This window comes from Sminthopsis crassicaudata, chromosome 4, assembly GCF_048593235.1.
Source record: "Sminthopsis crassicaudata isolate SCR6 chromosome 4, ASM4859323v1, whole genome shotgun sequence".
Classification (NCBI taxonomy): domain Eukaryota; kingdom Metazoa; phylum Chordata; class Mammalia; order Dasyuromorphia; family Dasyuridae; genus Sminthopsis; species Sminthopsis crassicaudata.
In genome coordinates this window covers 387,785,710-387,806,706 of record NC_133620.1, presented here as the reverse complement: position 1 = coordinate 387,806,706, position 20,997 = coordinate 387,785,710, and the positions used below count along the sequence as shown (strand labels likewise).

The following is a 20,997-nucleotide window of genomic DNA, read 5'->3' as shown; positions in this document are numbered from 1 at the left end:
CAAAGTTTGACTAGTATTGAAAAGTGTTGACTAGAAACACGAGCCTATTTACATTATTTCTACCCTCACTTAATTCAATTATTAATGAGAACTCTTAGGCAATAGGCACTTTCCTAGGTAGAAGAGAGCATGTATCACATAGTTACTTGCTTCAAAAAAGATGAGTCATCTTTTATTATTAAGAATATTACTTTTAAATGACATTTTAGAATTATAGTGCTTGTACGTTTCAAATGAAAAAAAATCTGAACTATCTATGAGAATGGAAGTGCTCACATAATTCAGAAAATTAATGAAAGTATTTTTTTAGGTTCTACATTGCTGGAAATTTATATCTTTATGAGAAATTCAGGCACCAAATATTCAAACAATTAGAAACAACCAGTAAGATATAATGTAAAACTAGGCTGCCATCTAACTTTTTTTTGGCTTGCATACTAAAATACTGGTCAATTAACAGTTAATTGGGCATCTGAACATGACTAAGAAATCACAAAGGTCATTATTAATTGTGCCTGGAAAATGGCTGCAATCAGGATGTTGGCAGTGGATCACAGATTAAGTTAATAGATCTACTTGCAGGTGAGATGTTCTTTTATCTGGCATGTTCTGGCTGTTAGAGGACTATTACCACGTGGGTGTTTCCCAGAACTTTATGGAGAAATGGAAGCACAATTGTTAGATCTCAAATCACTCCTAGTGAAACTCCCCAGGTTAACTGAGGCTGGAGTGGAGACATCTGATAACTTAAAAAAAAAATGCTGTTAGCATTTAGAGTTTTTATATTGGGGCTTATGGAGACAGTCAAATGTTTATAATACATAAGGGACTAATTCTAAAGGATTTGTAAAATTAAATATATCTTGTATCAAAGTTCAGCTATTTTTAATTATGGATGTGCAAGCACATAGCTTTTCTCTGTAAGGTTTCCCACATGGTTGAGAGCAAAATTATTTAAATTCCACTTTATAGTTTTGACAAACTATCCAGTCATGTGTGCACATACAACAGATGTAGTCACTATATTGAGAGATGGAAGGTGATAAAGAATCATTCTTATCACAGTCTCAAACTAGAGGGCAGTTGGTGCACTTATGGAAGGACTTGGAAAGAGAGACAAAGAATGAGCAAACAAGGACAGGCAGTAACTTGCATCATTTGAGGGACCGCCCATTTTGGTGAGATAAGAGATCATTTTTTTTTCATCTCTTTCCTAAAAAATTCTTATGAGATGACAATTTGGAGGCTGTGGGTCCTGATAATGCTGCTAATGAGTTGTCTTGAATTTTGACCAACTTATTTGATTGTTGTATGTCTTGTTTTACTTCCTGGAAGAGTGCTGTCTATTTTTATCCATCTCAGGAATGAGGAATGTTTGAAAAGAGACATGGAATTATGTAAATCGAGTAAATTGAGCTCTACTGGAAGAAAGCTAATAAATATAAACATAAAGCATTATTAGCTTAACAATACCCATGATTTCCATAAGGATTTGCATTTAATAAGATTCTTTTTTATTCACACAATAATTTTTCCTCTCACTATGGCACTATCTCACTTTTTTGGCCATTATCAGGATAGCCCCAAATATCACAATTAATTAAAATATATAATTACTGAACCTTATCCCTTTAAATGACAAAATTAAAAATAATTATCTTAAATGGAAATATTTTGGAAGTGCACCAAAAGTTTTAATACTTTTCAAAACACAACATACTAAGCATATATAAAAATTTGTATAATTTTTGTATATTTTTACTAATCCTCAAAATGTTGTGGAGACTAGATGATAGCTAAGATCCAAAACCTCAGGATGATATGAGAATTCGACTTTTTCTTAATAGCTTAGGGTCAGCATTGTGAATATCAGTTTTTATAATGGTACTATTGGCTGCTACAACAACACAATCCCAAGTGACTAACTTTTCTAGATTTATGTCAGTATTTCAATTCTTATCTGTTCTCCATCTCAGTCAATCAGGCTTTTATTTCCAACTGTCATCATTGCTTCTGTATCAATTTTTACCCTCCCCCATTCTCAATTCCAATATGCTGCTTATAATCTATTAAGGACTGTGAAAAATGGTACCCATTTGCAGATCATCAAAAAATACATAAGGAAAATTTACAAGCTTTAGAGGTAAGAAGGATCTGAAAGACCACCTAGTGCTAATTAACCTATTTTTATATTTGAAGAAAAAGCTCAGAGAAGTTATTTACACTCTCTCCCTTCTCAAATTATCTTTACTCATCTATGTATTTGTCATCTCCCCCAGCAGAATATCAGATGCTTGCATGCAATGTCTGCTAGGTGGTCCAATGGACAGATCACTGAACTGAGTTTAATCTTGCCTTAGATCCTTACTGTGTGACTGTGAGCAAGTTACTTAAAAAATTTGTATTGGGGGCAGCAGGTTGGTATAGTGGATAGAGCACCAGCTCTGAAGTCAGGAGGACCTGAGTTCAAATCTAATCTCTAATATTTAACACTTTCTGGCTGTGTGACTCTGGGTAAGTCACTTAACCCCAATTGCCTCAACAAAATAATAATAATAATAATAATAATAAAAAATCATACTTGACTCTGTTTCTTCATCTGTAAAATAAGGATAGTAATAATACTTACTTTTCAGGGTTGCTGTGAGGATGAAATAAGATATCATATAAAAAAGGCTATTGTAATTATGCCTAGCACTTTGCAAGTACCTTGCACATTAGTAGGTTCTTAGTAAATATTTGTTGAGTTAAACTGAATTACTCAAGGCCATACAGATAGTAACTGGGGGTAGATGTGCAACCACAATTTAAATTCAGGTCTTCTGATTCCAAGATTCAATACTCTTTCCACTAACATCATGCTGAATTTTAGAAGGCAATTTAAGATTAAGATTATCTCTTAAAATTTATATGATAAATCCCCAAGGCTTCCTGCACTGTTTTCTTTTTTACATTTTTGTTGTGATTTAGTTTAGTAACTTTAAACTTAAAATGTAATTTTAAATAAAGTTTGGACTTGTCTGAAAGGAGAAAAGAAAGAAGGAGGGAAGGAAGGGAGCAGAGAAAGGGAGGAAGGAAAAAAGAAAGATTAAGTCTTGAGATTAAGTCTTGCTTTCATATGTAGAAGAATGTCAACCAAACTATTTCAAGAATCTTGGAGATTACTGATTTATTATAGAAAACCTAAAGGGAGTTTAAAAACTTAATTTTATACATATGTACACATAATGAGTCAAGTTGACACTGCCAAATAATTTTAAGATTATTCAATTTTAAAAACTTGCTGTGTCCAAACACATCAATGTCATTTAGCCATGGAGACATGCTGCATCTCTAGATGGTGCAATGGAAAGAGTGTCCAGTTTGGAGTCAGAAAGGTGTATTTTCCTGAGTTATAGTCTAGCCTCAGATACTTACTAGGCTGAGTAACCCAGGGATGTCATTTAATCCTGTTAGCCTCAGTTTCCTCAGCCATCAAAGGAGCTAGAGAAGGGAATAGTAAACTACTCCAGTATCTTCGCCAAGGAAACCCCCAAATGGGGTAAAAAAGAGTTGTTTAGAAGCAAAAAAATGACTAAACTACCACAACATATGCTGCATCTAGAATCTGACCACAAAACCAAAGGAATTAATAATTTATACAAAGTTCTCAATTTCATAAGATTCTGAGTAAGAACATCTGGTCTAATCCCCTCATTTTACAAAGGAAGGGAGGTTAACTGATTTGCACACAATCACAGAGTAAATAGAAGAACTGGGATTTGAATTTAGGTCCTTGGATCCTAGGTAGTGCAGTGGATAGAGCACTGGGTTTGGAATCAGAAAGACTCATGTTTATGAGTTTAAATCTGGTCTCAAATATTTACTAGCTGGGTGACCCTGGGAAAGTAACTTAACCCTGTTTTCCTCAGTTTTCTCAAGTGTCAAAGAAGCTAGAGAAGAAAATGCCTAACTTCACATCAGTATAAACCAAGTCTTAACAAATGGTAGTTTGGCAATTTCTCAAAATGTCTCTGTGTTTTATAGATTTGTTTTCAATTGGAAAATACTTTGTCAAATCCTTTTTTTTTTCTTCTCAAATCTAGAACCTGGTTGTCATTGTAGACATCATTAAGAGGTTACCTGAAAGTGTATCCCCAGTGCTGTCAGGATAGCCATCTTCTTGCTACAAACAAAAAAAGAGCAAACTTCATTAAACTTACATTAACCAAAGCTGATGATAATCCAAACTAATCATCTAGAAAACTATAAAAATGTAGAATTTTGTCACAATTTAGTATTTGCCACATGAGAAAAAATATAGATAATTCTTTAATGATGGAAATATATCTTAAATTTAAAGGATATATACTTTTTTTCAAAAAATATTTAAACATGAAAGAATTGTTTTGTTTTATTTTTTACATTATAGACAAGAGTATGCTGGTAAATATTTTAAAACTAGCTCTCAAAAAACCCCATAAGACACACTTTTAAGTTTAATCTTATTTCTTAAGTCGAGGCAATCATCCAAACAATAAATCGTACCTTGATTTGTAGAATTTGCTATTTTTCAAGGTGTAAATACCCATACTGAAAAATTAAACAATCAGCTAGAGTTGTCTCCATAATAGACCACACTGCTTATTTAATTATTTGTAGATGTTCTATCCCATTGCCTTTTGCATTAATCTAATCCAAAGCTTTTTAGGGTGGTTGGGGGGAGTCTGGCCCGGGATTTTATCATGTAAGGCATCAATACCTAGTGAGGAAGTTCCTTCTACCAATGTAGACAGGTAGTTCTTGTGTAATTTATAATCTTAGAGAATGATGTGGGGGCACTGGGAACTTAGCCAACTTGGTCAGTCACACAGCTGGAAGAAGGAGTAAAGCCTGAATCTTCTCAACCACCATATCTTCAGCTCATCAAAATACACAACCAGAAAACAAAGTTGTGGTAGTGATCAGTCTATGATTAGTGATGTTGCTTTCATGAGGATAATGGAGAACCTAATGGCTGCTTGGCAAGTAGAGTGGAAAGTACACTGAAATTGGAGACAGAGAACCTGGCTTAGTTTGTTTTTTGTCTGCATTTTTTTGCTCCTTTCAATAGTATTTTACTTTTCCAAATACATGCAAAGGTAGTTTTCAACTTTCATTTTTGCAAAATCTTGTGTTCCAAAATTTTCTTCTGCTACTCTCTCCTCCCCTTCCCCAAGACAGCTAGCAATCTGATATAGATTAAGTATGTGCAATTCTTCTAAACATATTTCCATATCCATCGTGCCACGCAAGAAAATAATATCAAAAGGGGGAAAACACAAGAAAAAAAGCAAATATATAACAGCAACAGCAAAAAAGGTGAAAATATTATGCTTTGATCTATATTCAGTCTCCGTAGTCCTCTCTCTGGATGAAGATGGCACTTTCCATCACAAGTCTATTGGAATTGCCATAAATCACCTCATTGTTAGAGAATTTATCTTTGAATCCCACCTTACTAATCTTGAGCAAGTCACTTCAACTCCTTGAATTTTAGTTTCTCCAACTCTAAAATGAGAAGAGTAAATGATACTTGTACTACCTACCTCAAAAGGCTTAAACTAAAAATACTTTGTGAAATGTATATCTATATACAAACACACACATATATAGATATATATTTACATATATATCTAAATATCTATTATATATGTATGTGTAGATATATGCACATAAATATACATATATAACATATAAATAGGTAAAAGACATATTAATACATTTAAATGCATCAAGTGTAAAAGTATATATTGTATGTTAAATATATATAACAATATATTCTATAATGTATAATAAATATATCACATTTAAATATATAAATGTGTAAAGTAAATAAATATAAATACATGTGTGTATATATTATATATGCATGTATATATAAGCTATACACACATTAATATATATTTATATATTTAAAAATATTTGTAGACTTTAATTTTATATGTTTATAATATATATGTAGGCATTTGTGTATATATATTATATATATATCTACAGATACATGTGTATACACACATAATAATCTGGACTATATTATGGACTATAACTTAGATTATTTTTATTTTAATTGCTTTAAATATGTTTTTAATTTTAGTGTATCCCAATCTGGGTGTTACTCAAAAGCATTACATTTATGTTAAGTTCACCTCAGTAGAATAAGCTTCCCTCTCTGTAGCACCTGTTCCTTTTCTACCTGTGGTAAACAGAAGAACCCAAAACAAAACAGAATAGAACAAAAAACTACCTCTCTGATTATTAGACATGAGATTATATTTGCCAAATAATTTGGAGGAAGAAAAGGGGACTGGTCTTTTTTTGAGACTATCAAAAAAAAAATCATAGATTTAAAACTAGAAGGGACCTTGAGGTCAAGTCCAATGCTCTCAATATGTAGAGAAGGAAAGCCTGCTCTTTAGAGTAACTTTAACCCAAGGTCAGAAAGAAAAGGGATAGAATCAAACTTGGAGTCCCAATCTTCTTCCAAATGAATCTTTCCATTAACAAAATTTGGGTGGAAGATGGGTTCAATATAGTTCTTTCCGGAGACAAGGTTTGTCTATAATTTAATGCCCTTTGCTTTTCTATCCAACATGGCAGACTATCTTTAAGACCAAGAAGGGGAAGAAGAATGTATAAGGTGCCTGTTATGTATCAAGCATTGCACTTTACTATTATTATTCCATTTGATTATTAAATTTTCAGTTGTATTAAATCCATGTTTCAATTTCTGTATTAACATCGAGGGCTTTATTTTTATTATTTAGGATTACAGCATCCTGGGAAAAGCTGGGAAAGGGAACTGAAGAAATTATAAAGTCCAATGTCTGTTCTCTAGAAGGAACTACATCAAAGACATTTCACAAAAGAGATTTGTTAATGAAAAGATCCCTGAATTTGACAGAAAAGGAACTGGACTCCAAGTCTGGTTCAATTTCTTTTCCTTTTGACCTTGGGTTAAAGTCACTGTAATCTCCCTGCATCTCATTTTCCTTTCTCTAAAAAATGAGAGAGTTAGATTTTATCTTTAAGGTCCTTTCTAGCTCTAAGTATAAGATAGATATTTTCCCCTTGTTTCCTTCAAAGAAGAAGTTCCCTTTTCTTCCTCTAAATTCTTTGATAAATGCATTCCCATGTCTAACAACTGGAGAGGTGTTTTTGTATAGGGGTTGTTTTTGTTTAAACGACTCATTAGCTTCAACTAAATCTCCTTCCCTCAAAACTGTCTTTAGTGGACCAAAGAAAAATTACTCACTGTCACTCATGCAGTATCTTTTCATAAACTTGAAGGCTGTAATTTCCTAGGCCCTCCAGCCTAGTAGCATTTTTTGGTAATGTGCTGAAGGACATTGAGACAATTGTTGAAGGAACAGAATAGATCCTTTTCCACCTGACCTTTTAGTTTCGCAAAACTAAACACCTAACTTTAAAAATTTTAAGGACCTCATTTACCAGGTCATGAAGAGGCCTGCCTTTTCACATCTTGCATTGTTTCAGAAATTCAGGATCACGCTACATTGATTTTTTTTTTCCATTTTGGTTATGGTTTCCTTACCACCACTGAATTGGAAACTTGGGCTGAAGGAATGAAAACAGGAACTTTCTGTGGTAATGCTAAGAGACATGAATGTTGGTACTTGGACACACTTGCAGTAGCATTTTTTTAGTGTGTGTTTGTATGTGTGTGTATGTGTTTTTTAAGGTTCACAAAGCACCTTAGAAATATCACCTCATTTGACCCTCAAAACAAACTTAGGAGGAAGATCCCTTCTTTTTAAAAGATGAGTTAACTGAGGGATATAACAATTAAGTCACTTATCTAGCTAGTAAGTGTCTGGAGTCACATTTGAACTCAGTTTTTCCTAATGCCATGTTCAGTGCTCTTCTCATTTTTATCCCCTAACTGCTTCTTATCAAGAAGAGGTGGTTAAAAATATACATTGAGCTACTAATAACTAAGATATTTTATGGAGTATTTAATTAGAGAAATGAAAAATATTTCAGCAATTTTTACTGGAATTAAAACCACTGTACATTAAAATCTTTAAAATTGTTTTAAAACTGTAGGAAGAATTAGTGGTCTTTCGGATAGATAGTCCTTGGAATGAACTTGGATTGGATCATCTCTAAGAGAGGTTCAGAGGAGATTATAAAAAAGAGCTGAACACTATGAGAAAGTATAGATGATTTGAGAGTTATGATGTCAAGAGGGATGCCTGCATTGATGAACAATGATGTGATCACATCTCCAATAAATTCTTACTTTTATCTTGAAAATACTTTATTGAGTTGTATGACAGGGCAGTGTCATCCCCAAGGTACAGATGGGGAGTATGACCAAAAGAATCATTAAATAAACTGCTTAAAATATCTAAATTTTTTTAACTGAACCTACAATTTCATTAGTTTAGGGAACTCCTAGGGAGGTAACTCCTTCTTTCAATGTAGGTCAGTAATTTCTCTTAAAAATTATAGTTTTTAGGGAGTTGCCTTGAAGAATGACAGGATGAGTGATTTGTTTAAGGTCATGGAACCAACATGTATTAGAAGGGTTTTTTTTCCCTAAGAGGTTGAATATCCATTACTACTTATGATCTTTTGTTTTAGGTTCTGCATTTGTTCAATTTTATTTGATTCTTAATGACCCCATTTGGGGTTTTCTTGTCCAAGATAATGGAGTGGTTAGCCATTTCTTTCTCCAGCTCTTTTTATAGATAACAGAATTTAGTGACAGGGCATAGCTAGAAATGGTATAAGGCCAGATTTGAACTCAGGAAAATGAATCTTCTTGACTCTAGGTCTGATACCCTATCCAATCAATATGCCATCTAGCTACCCAATCTGATCTAGGAATCTAGAATTATAATCTGCTCTGACATTGTCTTAGACTGTTTCCAGTTAACTTCTGAATTATAAAATGAAGTAGTCTTGTGGGATTTTTTTGTTCTCATTTGTATTATATGCTCTTACTTCATAAAGTGCTTTAATGATATCACTTACTGATTTTTGAGAAAATTCCCTTATCTTAAGCATTTCTCTTAGAAAGGGAGATGGTGTTCACAATTTATGATTTCAGACTAAGAATTTAAAAATAATCTAGGCTCTTGAAATTGTATCACAATATCAGGGTTCTACAGCTACAATGAATCCCAGAAGTTATGTAGTCCAATTGCCTAATATTACAGATGAGGAAATTGAGACCCAAGGAAGTTTTAGTGATTTATTATGGTCACATGTTAGGTAATGGGAGAGGACCTTTTTAAAAAAATAATATTTTATTTTTCCAAATACATGCAAAGATAGTCTTCAATATTCACTTTTGCAAAATCTTGTATTCCAATTTTTTCTCCCTCTTCTCCTTCCTTCCCACCTCCCCAAGACAGCAAGCAATCCAATATAGGTTAAACATGCAGTTCTTCTAGACATATTTCCATATTCGTCATGCTGTGCAAAAATATCAGATCAAAAGAGGGGAAAACATAAGAAAGGGAAAAGAAAAACAAGCAAACAAACAACAACAAAAGGTGAAAATATGATGTGATCTACGTTCAATCTTCATAGTTCTCTCTTTGGATGTGAATGGCATTTTCTATCACAAATCAATTAAAATTTCCTTGAATCATCTCATTGTTAAGCCAAGTCCATCACAGTTGATCATCACATAATCCTGTTGTTACTATGTATAATGTTCTCTTGGTTCTGCTCACTTCATTCAGCATCAATTCATGTAAATCTTTCCAGGAAGAAAGGACTTGAAACAATGCTCTCTTACTCCAGATACAGTACTTTAAAAGTAACTTTAAGTAACTTACTTTAAGTAACTTTAAGTAACTTACTTTAAGTAAGGCCAGAAAATATTGGTATGTTTTTTTTTAAACAAGCTTTCTTAAAAAAATTCCTGTCATGAAACCATAATTCATTTTATTAAAAAAAAAAAAACTTCACTAAGTTTTATTTAAATGTCTTCTAAATATCCTGGCTCTTAGATAACTTTTGATATATGCTTGGACCTCTATCTAGAAAATCAAAGAATTGCTTTATTTAAAAAAAAATTCTCCTGAATTTAACAAATGCTCTACACAAAAAAGAATAGAGAAATAAGATTATTGCAAGACTATGAATCTCTATTACAAACATCTTGTTTTACAAAATAATAATAATAAATTCAACATTTCTTTCAAAACTGTCCTACTTCTCTCTGTTACTTTCTGAACTTCTGTCCATTAGAAAGTGCTTAATGAACTCTCTTTTATTACTTTTCTGGAATTGCTAGGGCTCCTTTTCGTCTACTGAAACCTTGCCCTAATCTCCTCAAGGGAAACTTTAGAAGAAGACAATCTTTATCAGAAAGTGGATTGTAAAAGTGCTACTTGTTAAGGGAAAAAACAAATCAAATTTTAGTTCAGGGGCAGCCTAGTTAAGGTCAAAAACTGTTAATGAGACTAGAACTTGGAGGAATTGTCACAAAACACAAAAGAAATCTATTTGAGAAAATAGAATCACAGGTATCTTTCTCTCTCTGAATTCTGTCCCACTGAGATACCAAGGACTGAGAGGTCATGCAACCAGTGAGTGGTGGGAATTCTTAGAGCAGATGAAACATTAGCAAAATCAAACAATTCCCTATTATTAATTTATAAGCATGAAATTGGGGCTCATTCATACTATGGAAGTTAAGGCCATTAGGCCATTGGTCAGAAAAAAAGAAATGGAGTTTTGAGACTAGTGATCTGACACTTAATGAAGAATAGTTTTTCATGTTGAGATAAATATGGTGGGTGAGCTGAAGCCTACTTATCAAGTTTTTAGTATAAGGTTATTTCAGCTAAAATAAATTTTAAAAATTCATATGCTGAATTTATATTTTCTTTGAAAAATTCAAGGCATCTTTTCTTCAAGATAGCCCTTGTTCAGATGAATTTTTACTAGAGAGAGAACCACATTCATTTTATGTGTACTTTCATCTTTCTTAAGTTCATTTTTCCTACTATATATATACAGACATACATTCCAAATTTAAGTGAGGGTATGAACTGAACATTAAATCCAACTTAAAAGTCAGATTCACATTCAGATAATCAGCTGGAATTCCTTTTAAAGTATATAAGCCTCATTAATTGTGACTCCACTAATTAGGAATCTGTGATCATTTAGACAGGACTGGGCTAAGCTGTTTGTTTAACAAACTCTTCATGGTGCAAATTACATTGAAATAAGATTATAGAGGAATACTTAAAAAGCTAAGAGAACTGAATGTTTCAAGTATCCTTGAACATTCTAAGAGAGTTTTTTTCTGTATAAAAAATTTAATAGTCACACTTATTCAATTGGAAATACAAAGATCAAATAAGGCACAATCCCTTTTTCTAATGAAGCTTACAGTTTAGTAGGGGGCACTATACAAAGGCAGATTGCAGTGTGTGTGTGTGTGTGTGTGTGTGTGTGTGTGTGTGTGTGTGTGTGTGTGTGTGCGCGCACGAGCACGCACACTATATATAAGATAGAGAGGGAATTAGCAGGTGATAGGGATGAGGAGAAAGGCTTCAAGGAAAAGTAGGTATCTGAGCTCTCTTTTAAAGGAAAAAGTTAACTCTATGAGATAAGTAGAAGACAAAACAGAAAATAAGAAAAGTTACTGGCTGGATCAGCTATCATCTGAATTCTCTTGAACAGAAAAAATTTTCTTAGAGTCTGTGCTTCATCCTGAGAAAGTAGATCCATAATGACCTTATCGATGTGATTGGTCCCTGCAATGATGCAAATTACAGCACATCCATGCCTGCCCATCCTATGCGATTTTTGACCATGTCCTTCTATATATTCACCACAGCGCAGCCAAATAAGATGTTCCAGGCCTTCTTTGTTGAGAAAGTACTAAGGAAAAAATGCAAATGACTAGAGATGGATTTGGATCAAGCTATATTTTAATGATAAACCATACTGGGCATCTCAGATCACGATATTCTCTAGTTTATGCCAGACACAGTTGGGCAAAGGGTGTGTGTGTGTACAAGCATTGCAGATGTTTTGGGACTTGAATTTGGGAAATTGCATAGAGTTTTCAATTACTGACTCCAAATTGCTCACTGCCACAAAAACCCATCTTTTTACCAGCTGTTTTCTCTCAGTGATACCAAATGGCTATGTCTGTGAATCACTGAATGCCATGATCTCCAGAGAGTGACAATAGAAAGATACATAGTAGATAAAGGCAGGCTGCAGCCTATTATCAGTGATTTGCCCATAAAAGAGGCAATCAAAGACATGTGTGGTTAAAAAAGGGAGAGAGGTCATTTGGTAAATGCAAGGTATAATATACAGACAGTTCTAGTGTTGCATTTATAACTACACAATATTAAAGGCCCAGAGAGGGCTTTCAGTATATTGGGTAGATAACATTAAGCAGAATTTGTGTGAAGACAAAAATATTACATCTTATGAGAAGGCATGAAGGGATAGTGGAGAGATCTCCACATTAAGATATATAAGACATCAAAACTAAATAAATACATGGAGATATATAGGTATATGTGTGTGTGTGTTTCACATATCTTTAATAGGTTTATATCATGGTTAAAAATTTAATAACATTTTCTGGCATTATTTATTTGATAAATGTAGATAAAGTAAAAAGGATAAAGTGTGGATAAAATTCTATAGGTATAAGGAACTTCAGATCATTTACTATAATCCCTTCATTTAAGAGATGGCCCGAGGGTAAGGTGACTTTTTGAAAGCCACACAGGTTCTAAGTGGCAGAGCAAAGATCCAAAGTCAAGTAATCTGACTCCAATGGTAGTATTCAATCCACAGTCAATCAATCAGCACATATTTATTAATCACCTACTCTGTGCCAGATACTTTGCTAGGTACTAGGGATAAAAGTACAAAGAATGAAACAATACCTCCCTCCAATGAGCTTACATTCTAATGAAAGAAACGTGTGTGTATGTGTGTATAGTTAACAAATATACATATATACATACATATACTTATAGTATATTTAGAGTAGTTTGGGAAGGTATTAGCAGGAGGACAAGGAAAGGCTTCAGGTAAAAGAAGGTTTCTAAGCTGCCTCTTAAAGAAAAAGGTAAATTCTATAAGGCAGGAAGGAGGGAGAGAGAGGGAGTACATTCAAAGCATAAGGAATGGCTATAGCAATGGCATAGAGGTGGGAGGAGTGATAATATTGAGGAACAAAGAAAATGCCGTTTTGACTGGATTGCTTAGTATGGAAGAAGTGATATTTAATGCGGCCAGAAAAAGATATTTGGGGCAGGGTAGAAAGAGCTTTAAAAGCTAAAAGAGTTTATATTTTTACCTCTAAAAGCAATACAGAACTTGGTTGAGTGGAAAAGTCAGATGGTCATGTCTGTGTTTAAGAAAAATGATTTTGGTGGCAGTGTGTAGGATTGATTAGAGTTGGTAAAGACTTTAGGATAGGAGACCAATGAGGAGATTGTTGCAATAATTTACATGAGAAAGTGATGTGGGCCTGAACTAAGGTGGTTAGTTACATAAGAAAGGACCAGATTTGAGAGGGGTTGTGAAGTATATTTGGCCACTGAATGGATGAATGGAGAGTGAGGAAGAATGATTTGATGGAGATGTTGAGATTACAGACCTTAAACACTTGAAAGATGATGGTGCCTTTGGCAAAAATAATGAAGTTTGGATGAGGAGAAGATTTAAGATGGAAAGACAATGAATTCAATTTTAGAATGTAGAATTTAAGATGATTCTCAGTCATACAATTTGAGATGTCCAATAGGCAAGTAGTGATACAGGGACTGTGAGCTGGATATATACATCTGGAAGTCATCTGTTTAGAGATAATAGTTAAATTTATGTATGCTGATGAGATTACTGAGAGAGAATAGAGGAAGAACAAAAGAGGTCCCAGGACAGAATCTTGGGGAACACCCATACTTAAGGTGCATGATATAGATGACAAGCCATCAAAATATACTGAAAAGGAATGATTTGACAGGTAGGAGTTTAACCAGGAAAGTCATGTCACAAAAATTCATAGAAGAAAGCTCAACAGTGTTAGATGCAGCAAATAGATCGAGAGGGTTAGGAAAGAAAAATGATTAAGATTTGTCAGTTAAGAAATCTCTGATAACTTTGAAGGCCTTGTCCAATTTCTGCAATGAAGAAAACTTCCATAAACTATTTTAAGAAAGCAGTCTGATTTTACTTGCAGATGATGGGAGACAAGCTGAGTTGAAATTTCTTTTTCCCAGAGTCCAGAATTAATCACAATTAAGAGGAGACAAAAAAGATAAATTCTCCCTGTTTTCTCCCCCCCTAAAATTAAGGGCTATTTTGGGGAACTATCCTCCAAAATGACAAATGTGATAGCTTTATTCTTAGAGTCAGAACCCAGAAGATATAACATTCTATTAAGATCTTGCTGAAACTTGAAAAGATTTTAGTATATAAAAAAGAGCAGGTCAGAACATGCTATGTTGACTCACATAAGGGGATCACCTGTATCAAGTGCCAACTTCACTGCATTCCCTGTTATTATAATTCTCTTTATTACTTTGGGTTTGCAGAAAGTCTGGGCAAATCATTCTATTTCCAAGACAAAGAAGTTGTTTTGTGGACAGTTTTCCCATAACCATTCTCTATAATTTAAAAGATCACCTCCATTTACTGATGAATCCTATGAGATAGTGATATGAGATAGAGCTCTGGGCTTGGACTCATAAGACTTCAGTTTAAACCTTGCCTCAGATACTTACTAGCTGTACAAACTTAGGCAACCTCTAAGTGCCTGAGACCCTTCATCTGTAAAATGGTAGTGATAGTAGTAATAATACCTGTTCTACTTCCTTTACAGAGTTAGTTATGAAGAAAGTATTTTGTAAACCTTTAAGTGCCATGTAAAAGATGAGCTATTATTTATTAGTATTGTTGAAGTACAAATAAACAAATCTGCCAGAATAAAAAAATTTCTAATTATAGAAAAGTTTCAAATCACTGAATATAAACAAGCAGGATCTAGAAGGGAGTTCATCTGACTTAGAGGTATCCTATCTATTCAAGGACCAGCAGATTCCAATTATTATGTAATTGGGAAATGTTTAAGAAGATAAATAAAAACACTAGAATACAGATAATATTACATTATTTTCTAAGTCAAAATGTGGCTAGTAGGGGTCCTTAGGCATACGCTAGTCTCCCCCCCTTTCCTTTTTGAGTTTAACATCACTGATCTAGCTCAATCCCCTCCTTGTAAAAATGATGAAACTCAGGGCCAAGGAACTGAAGTGATTTATCCACAATCTCACAGGTGGTGTCAAAGGCAGAAGCAGATCCTAGGGTTTTGGTCCCCAGAGATGCTACTCTTTCTGGGGTGTTGATTTGGACTAGAAACATTAATTCTGGCCTTATTTCTATGTCTAGCTAATTATAATACCCAAGACAAATCACTTAATTTTTTTATTTATATGTATGTGAATTACTATTTTTATTCCCTAATAATAAAGTTAGCATATATACAGCATTGGAAGGCTTGCAAAGCATTTTGCAAATATTAAGTTATTTGGGAGGAAGGGATGTCATTATTATCAACATTTTGCAGATGAGGAAACTGAGGTTATAACTTATTCACAACTACTGTCTGAGACTGGATTTGAAATTAGATTTTTTTCATTCTAGGGAAATGTTCTTATTTCCTTTTTTCTTCTTTTCCACTCTTAATAGTATTTTATTTTTTCCAAATACATGTAAAGATAGTTTTCAACATTCATTTTTATAAGATTTTGAGTTCTAAATTTTTTTCTCTCTTCTTTCTTTCCCTCTCCCCCCCCCAAAAAAAAGGCAGCAAGCAATCGAATATAGGTTATATTATGTTAGTAAAGTGCGCTTATTCACCACAGCACCTAGTTTGAATTAGTTAATTAGTTAATTCCTGAGATCTCATTCAACTATAAAAATACTTAGTAAATTCTGGGAGAGTCATTTAACCTGAGTTTCTTCATTTGTAATATGTAGATAATTAATAGCACCTGCCTCCTAGGATATTGTGAGGATCAAATGAAATCATATTTGTAAAGTACTTTGCAAATCTTAAAGTACTATAAAATTCTAGTTATTATGTAACCAAAAACCTCATTATTATCAAACCTAATGGCTCTTTTCAGTTCCTATTTTTCCTTAAATTCTCTGCAGCACTGGACACTTTGAACCATGCATTCCCTTCTCTAAAAATTTCCTCCCTTTGTTTCTTTCTTTTTCCTCTTTTCTCTTTAATGTTGGGTTGAGGTCTTAGATGATCCTTTTCTCTCTTCTCCCTTGGAATATTCATTCACTCCCATAACTTCAACTGTTTGGATAGCCTTCCAGACACAAGAACACAAGGTGGGCTTCAGTACACACCACTTCCTGCCTCATGGCTGTGCTTCCCAACAGGGTTGTGCCTCCTCCTAGATCCTCAATAAGGTTCCAGTAGCACTGGGGCCTTAATACTACTAGGACCTGCATATGCTTGCCTTGAGGAGGCACCTAGGACATACAACTTTGGTTCTTGCCTGTGTGAAGTAAGGCCAAATGTAAGGGCAACTTCTCTCCTTTCTCAATGAACTCAGTTTCTGTTTTTCTTCCCTCCTGCCCCCCAACTCCTGACTTTATACAGGGGACTTCAGTATATATGTAACCCTTCCCTCAAATACCCTAAGTTTGGCAGTTTTACTCAGCAACCATGATCTATTCTTCAATTTTATCCCAGCTATCCAATGGATAGTCTTATTTCCTTGAACCTGCCATCAATCACAAGTATTCCCCTTTCATGTTAAAGAACTCAAATTTTTTTCTAATAATTATCTTTTATCATTCCATCTTCCCTATGCCCCTGAGGGGTTGGGGGATGGTTTTCTAATACTAATATCTAGCTCATGAATCCTCACTGGTGTGTTTCCTGCTATGATTATTAATTGAAAATCATTTAGTCAGCAAGACTTTTGTAGTTTTTAGAAAAGGGTATTTCCTAAAGTGACAAAGTGAGAGTAATTGGTACAAAACATCTCTCTTTCCCCCCAAAGTCTATAACATACTTTCCTACAAGCCTACGCAGAATCCAGTGAAAAATGAGCTGAAGCTTAGTAAGCACTTATGATCAAGTACTAACTCACAACTCTTTGTTACTTTGAAGTTTTTTCCTTCACTTCATGAGGTGCTCAAGAAGATTCCCACCTGGACATAGTGTAGATTTGTGCTGGGCTATTTATAAAACTATGGATGAATCTAATATGTTCTTGACTCTTACCTCCCATTTGTGTGCCTTTTTACACAAATTGTGCAAACTAAATTTCATTCCCTCCTCAACTTCACCTATTAGAATCCTTAGGTTCTAAGTGAACTCAATCAACAAGCTTTTCTTAATATTATTGTATTATGTGCCACACACATACAAAAAGAGGCAAAAGTAAAAAAAAATCAGTTCCTAACCTCAAAAACCTTGCCTACTATTGGAGACACAATATGGAAATAAGAAAGCTATAGATACAAAGGAAAAGGAAGTAACTCCTTGGAGAGACTGACTTGGGGGAGACTGGAAAGACTTCCTGGAGAAGGGTAACATTTGAAATGCATCTTGAAAGAATTCAAGGACATCAAGAAGTAGAGTTGAGGAAGGAGACTATTCCCTGGATAGGGAGTACACAGCCAAAACAAGTGTGGAGAAGGATATGGAACATTGTGCATAAAGTAGAGCAAGCATGCTAATAGACTTGGGTTTGTGGAGGAATTTATCAAGCGAGGGAATGACATGGTGAGACCCAAGCTTTAAGAAAATCACTTTGGCAGATGTGTGAAGAGATAGGAACAGGGAAAGAATTGAGGCAAAGAAGCCAATTAAAAAGCTGCTGCAATCATCTAGGTAAGGAGAGCTTAAATCAGAATGGTGGCTATGGGAGAAGAAGTTTGGTAGTGCAGTGGATGGTATGCTGTCTGGAGTTGGGAAGACTCATCTTTCTGAGTTCAAATATGGCTTTGGATTGTATAAGTTGGGCAAGTCACTTAGTCCTGTTTGCCTCAGTTTCCTCATTGGGAAAATGAGTTGGAGAAGGAAATGGTAAACCACATTAGTATCTTGCCAAGGAAACTCCAAATGAAGTCATGAAGAGTTGGACATGATTAAAACAAATGAAGAGATAAGAGTAGAAAGAAGAGGAAATATTCAAAAGATCTTGTGAAGATAGAACAGATATGATGGAATAACTAATTAGGTATGTGTACTTTGTAAGTATGGGGAGTACAAGATGAATGGATGATAAGATTACAAACTTGGGTGACTGGGAGAATGGTTTGACCTTGATGAAAATAGGAAAATATGGAAGAGGAATGTGTTTTAAGGGAAAGATAATGAGTTCTGTTTTGGCTGTGTTGATTTTGAGATGACTACATAATATCTGGCTTAAAATATTCAATATGCAATTGGAGGTATGGGGGTAAAGCTCAGAAAAGAAACTATGGCTGAATAAAATAGATACAGTGATCATTTGCATAAATTTGATAATTGCTTATAGGAGTTAATGAGATTACTAATGGAGATATATAGAAAGAATAAGAAAAGAGCCCAGGACAGAGACTTACTACACCCACAGTTACTAGAGTGACAAGGATTATAACAATGCAACAATGAAACAAGAGATAACAATGTCTTAAAATGCAGAGAGGAGAGTAAATACCACATTCTAGTGGTTCCCCTAAAAAAATTACTTTGCATTTTTTCTGTTTTTGTAAAAGAGGGAATTTCCTTCTCTACTTCAATTGATGTGGTCAGAGAGGCCCTAAAAGTCATCACTAAGTACTAAGTAGTTATTAACAATTTTCCCACACAATTCAGGAATGAGTGTTTAATCAATTTGTAAGAATTATAGGACCTTGGCCATTGGATTAAGATAACCAATATTACACAGGAAATATCTTATGAAGTGGTTGAAAAAACCAGTTATGCTTCCTAGGCCTATATATAAAAGCAAAAATGTATTTAGTAGTGGTAGAGTCCACTTCAACTACTGAACATTTTCAATTGCTGGAATATTCTCCTTCCTTATCTCTACTTCTTGACATCCCTGTTCGTTTTCCAGTTGCAGTTCAAATGTTGCCTTTCTGCAGGAGGCATTCTCAGTTTCCTTCCCTTCCTCCTGCCCCCAATTCAGTCCTCCTATCAAATTTATCTTTTTTTCTACTCTCTATCTAAAATATGTCCTACTTATTTACATGTTGTCTCCCCAATATGTAAATTTGAAGAGTACTTTGTAGAGATGGACTTCTTCAAATGTACACACACAGGTGCCACAAGTTCCATAAGGCAGCAAAGAGGAGCAAAAGGGATTCTCTCTAGTTTCCTCTCTGATCCCTCTCCTCAATTGTCCACATTATCAGGACTATTGGTTCAGTAGGAAACAATGCATTCAGTTGGGAGCCAAGAAAAGAAGGAGAAGGAAAAGGAGAAGAAGGAGGAGGAAAAGGAAGAAGAGGAGCTGAAGGAGAAAATGAGGAAAAACAAGAAGAAACAAAATTTATATAGTGCTTACTATGTGTCAGGAACTGTGCTAAGTAAATGTAAGTTTGTGTCATAGACATATTGTGTACATGTTATATTCTCTCAGTAAAATTTATCCCCTTTGCTTAGCACAGGGCTTGGCATATAAGATATGCTTAATAAATGCTCTGTTGATTGATTGATTGATCTCACTTATCCTTCATTTCCCAAATCAAATGCCATCTCTTCCTTGGAGAATTCCGAGCTCCCTCAGAAAGTGATTTCTTCTACCTCAAAACTTCCTTAACATTTTATTTTATTTTTTCTCTTACATACTTCATCATGATCAAGTCTATATCTTATTTATCTGGCTTCATGTCTTTGAAGAAGCCTAATATTTCCTCTATACCATCTTTTTTATGTCTCTTTCTATTCTAAGAGGCTATCTCAAGTGCCTTCCCATTCCAGTCCATCCTCCATACAACTGCCAAAGTGATTTTTCTAAAGTACCAGGTTGACTTTCCCTCTCCTACTGTTATTTACTATTATCTGCAATTTTTTTTATCATTTTTTTCTTTTCTTCCAGTACAGATGACTAAGCCAATCTTTTTTGAATGACCATATATTTTACTGGAGAGGCTTTTTAGTGTTTCTATGTTTGATACAATCAATACAACATCATTCCCAAAGTATAGTAGTTCAGTTGTGTCCAACTTGTAGTGACCCCACGGAGGTTTTCTTAGCAAAGATTCTGGAATGATTGCCTTTTCCTTCTGCAGCTTATCTTAAAGATGAGGAAACTGAGGCGAATAATATTCACTGATTTGCTCAGGGTCACACAGATAATAAAGTATCTGAGGTGGGATTTGAATGTGATCTTTCTGCCTCAATATCTAGCTCTCTATCCACTGTACCACCTCCAGCTATGATATTTAAGGTCTCTTCTAGGTCCAAATTTGGGATCTTAAGATATTATTTGAATTGAAATATCTTGAACATATGCACAAGATTGGCACACTAAATGAAGGGCTAGCCTAGGAGGCTGAAAAACGTGGGTTCAAATTCTCCCTCTGACACAAAGCTAGGCAAAGCACTCTAAAGCAACTTTGAAAGACTTGAAAATTCTCATCAATGAGCAGCCAGATGGTACAGTAGATAGAACATTGGTCCTGGAGTCAGGCGGACCTGAGTTCAAATTTAGCTCAGAAACTTAACTAGCTGTGTGATTCCGGTTAAGTCACTTAACCCGAATTGCCTCTAAAAAAAACCCCAAAACAAACCCCAAACAAACAAACAAAAAAAGAAAATTCTTATCAGTTCAATGACCAGCCATGATTCCAGAGAATCTGTGAAGAAACAAAGGGAGTGCATCCAACATGCAGAACAAGACATACATTTTTTGGATATGTTTTGCTTAATTATGTATATTTGTAAAAATAAAATACTCTGAATATATATCACAACAATTTTCTTTTTTTCTT

The 20,997-nt window shown here is 34.4% G+C and overlaps 1 protein-coding gene across 4 annotated transcripts in view; it reads right to left on the bottom strand.

The window, feature by feature from the left end:
• EDARADD (EDAR associated via death domain) overlaps positions 1–20,997 on the bottom strand; it is a 98,512-nt gene that overhangs the window by 12,156 nt on the left and 65,359 nt on the right. For all 4 annotated transcript variants that reach the window (XM_074262469.1, XM_074262471.1, XM_074262470.1 and 1 more), the window contains one exon: positions 4,123–4,165. In XM_074262469.1, the coding sequence (XP_074118570.1) occupies positions 4,123–4,165 (43 nt within the window). The remainder of the gene's footprint in view (positions 1–4,122; positions 4,166–20,997) is intronic.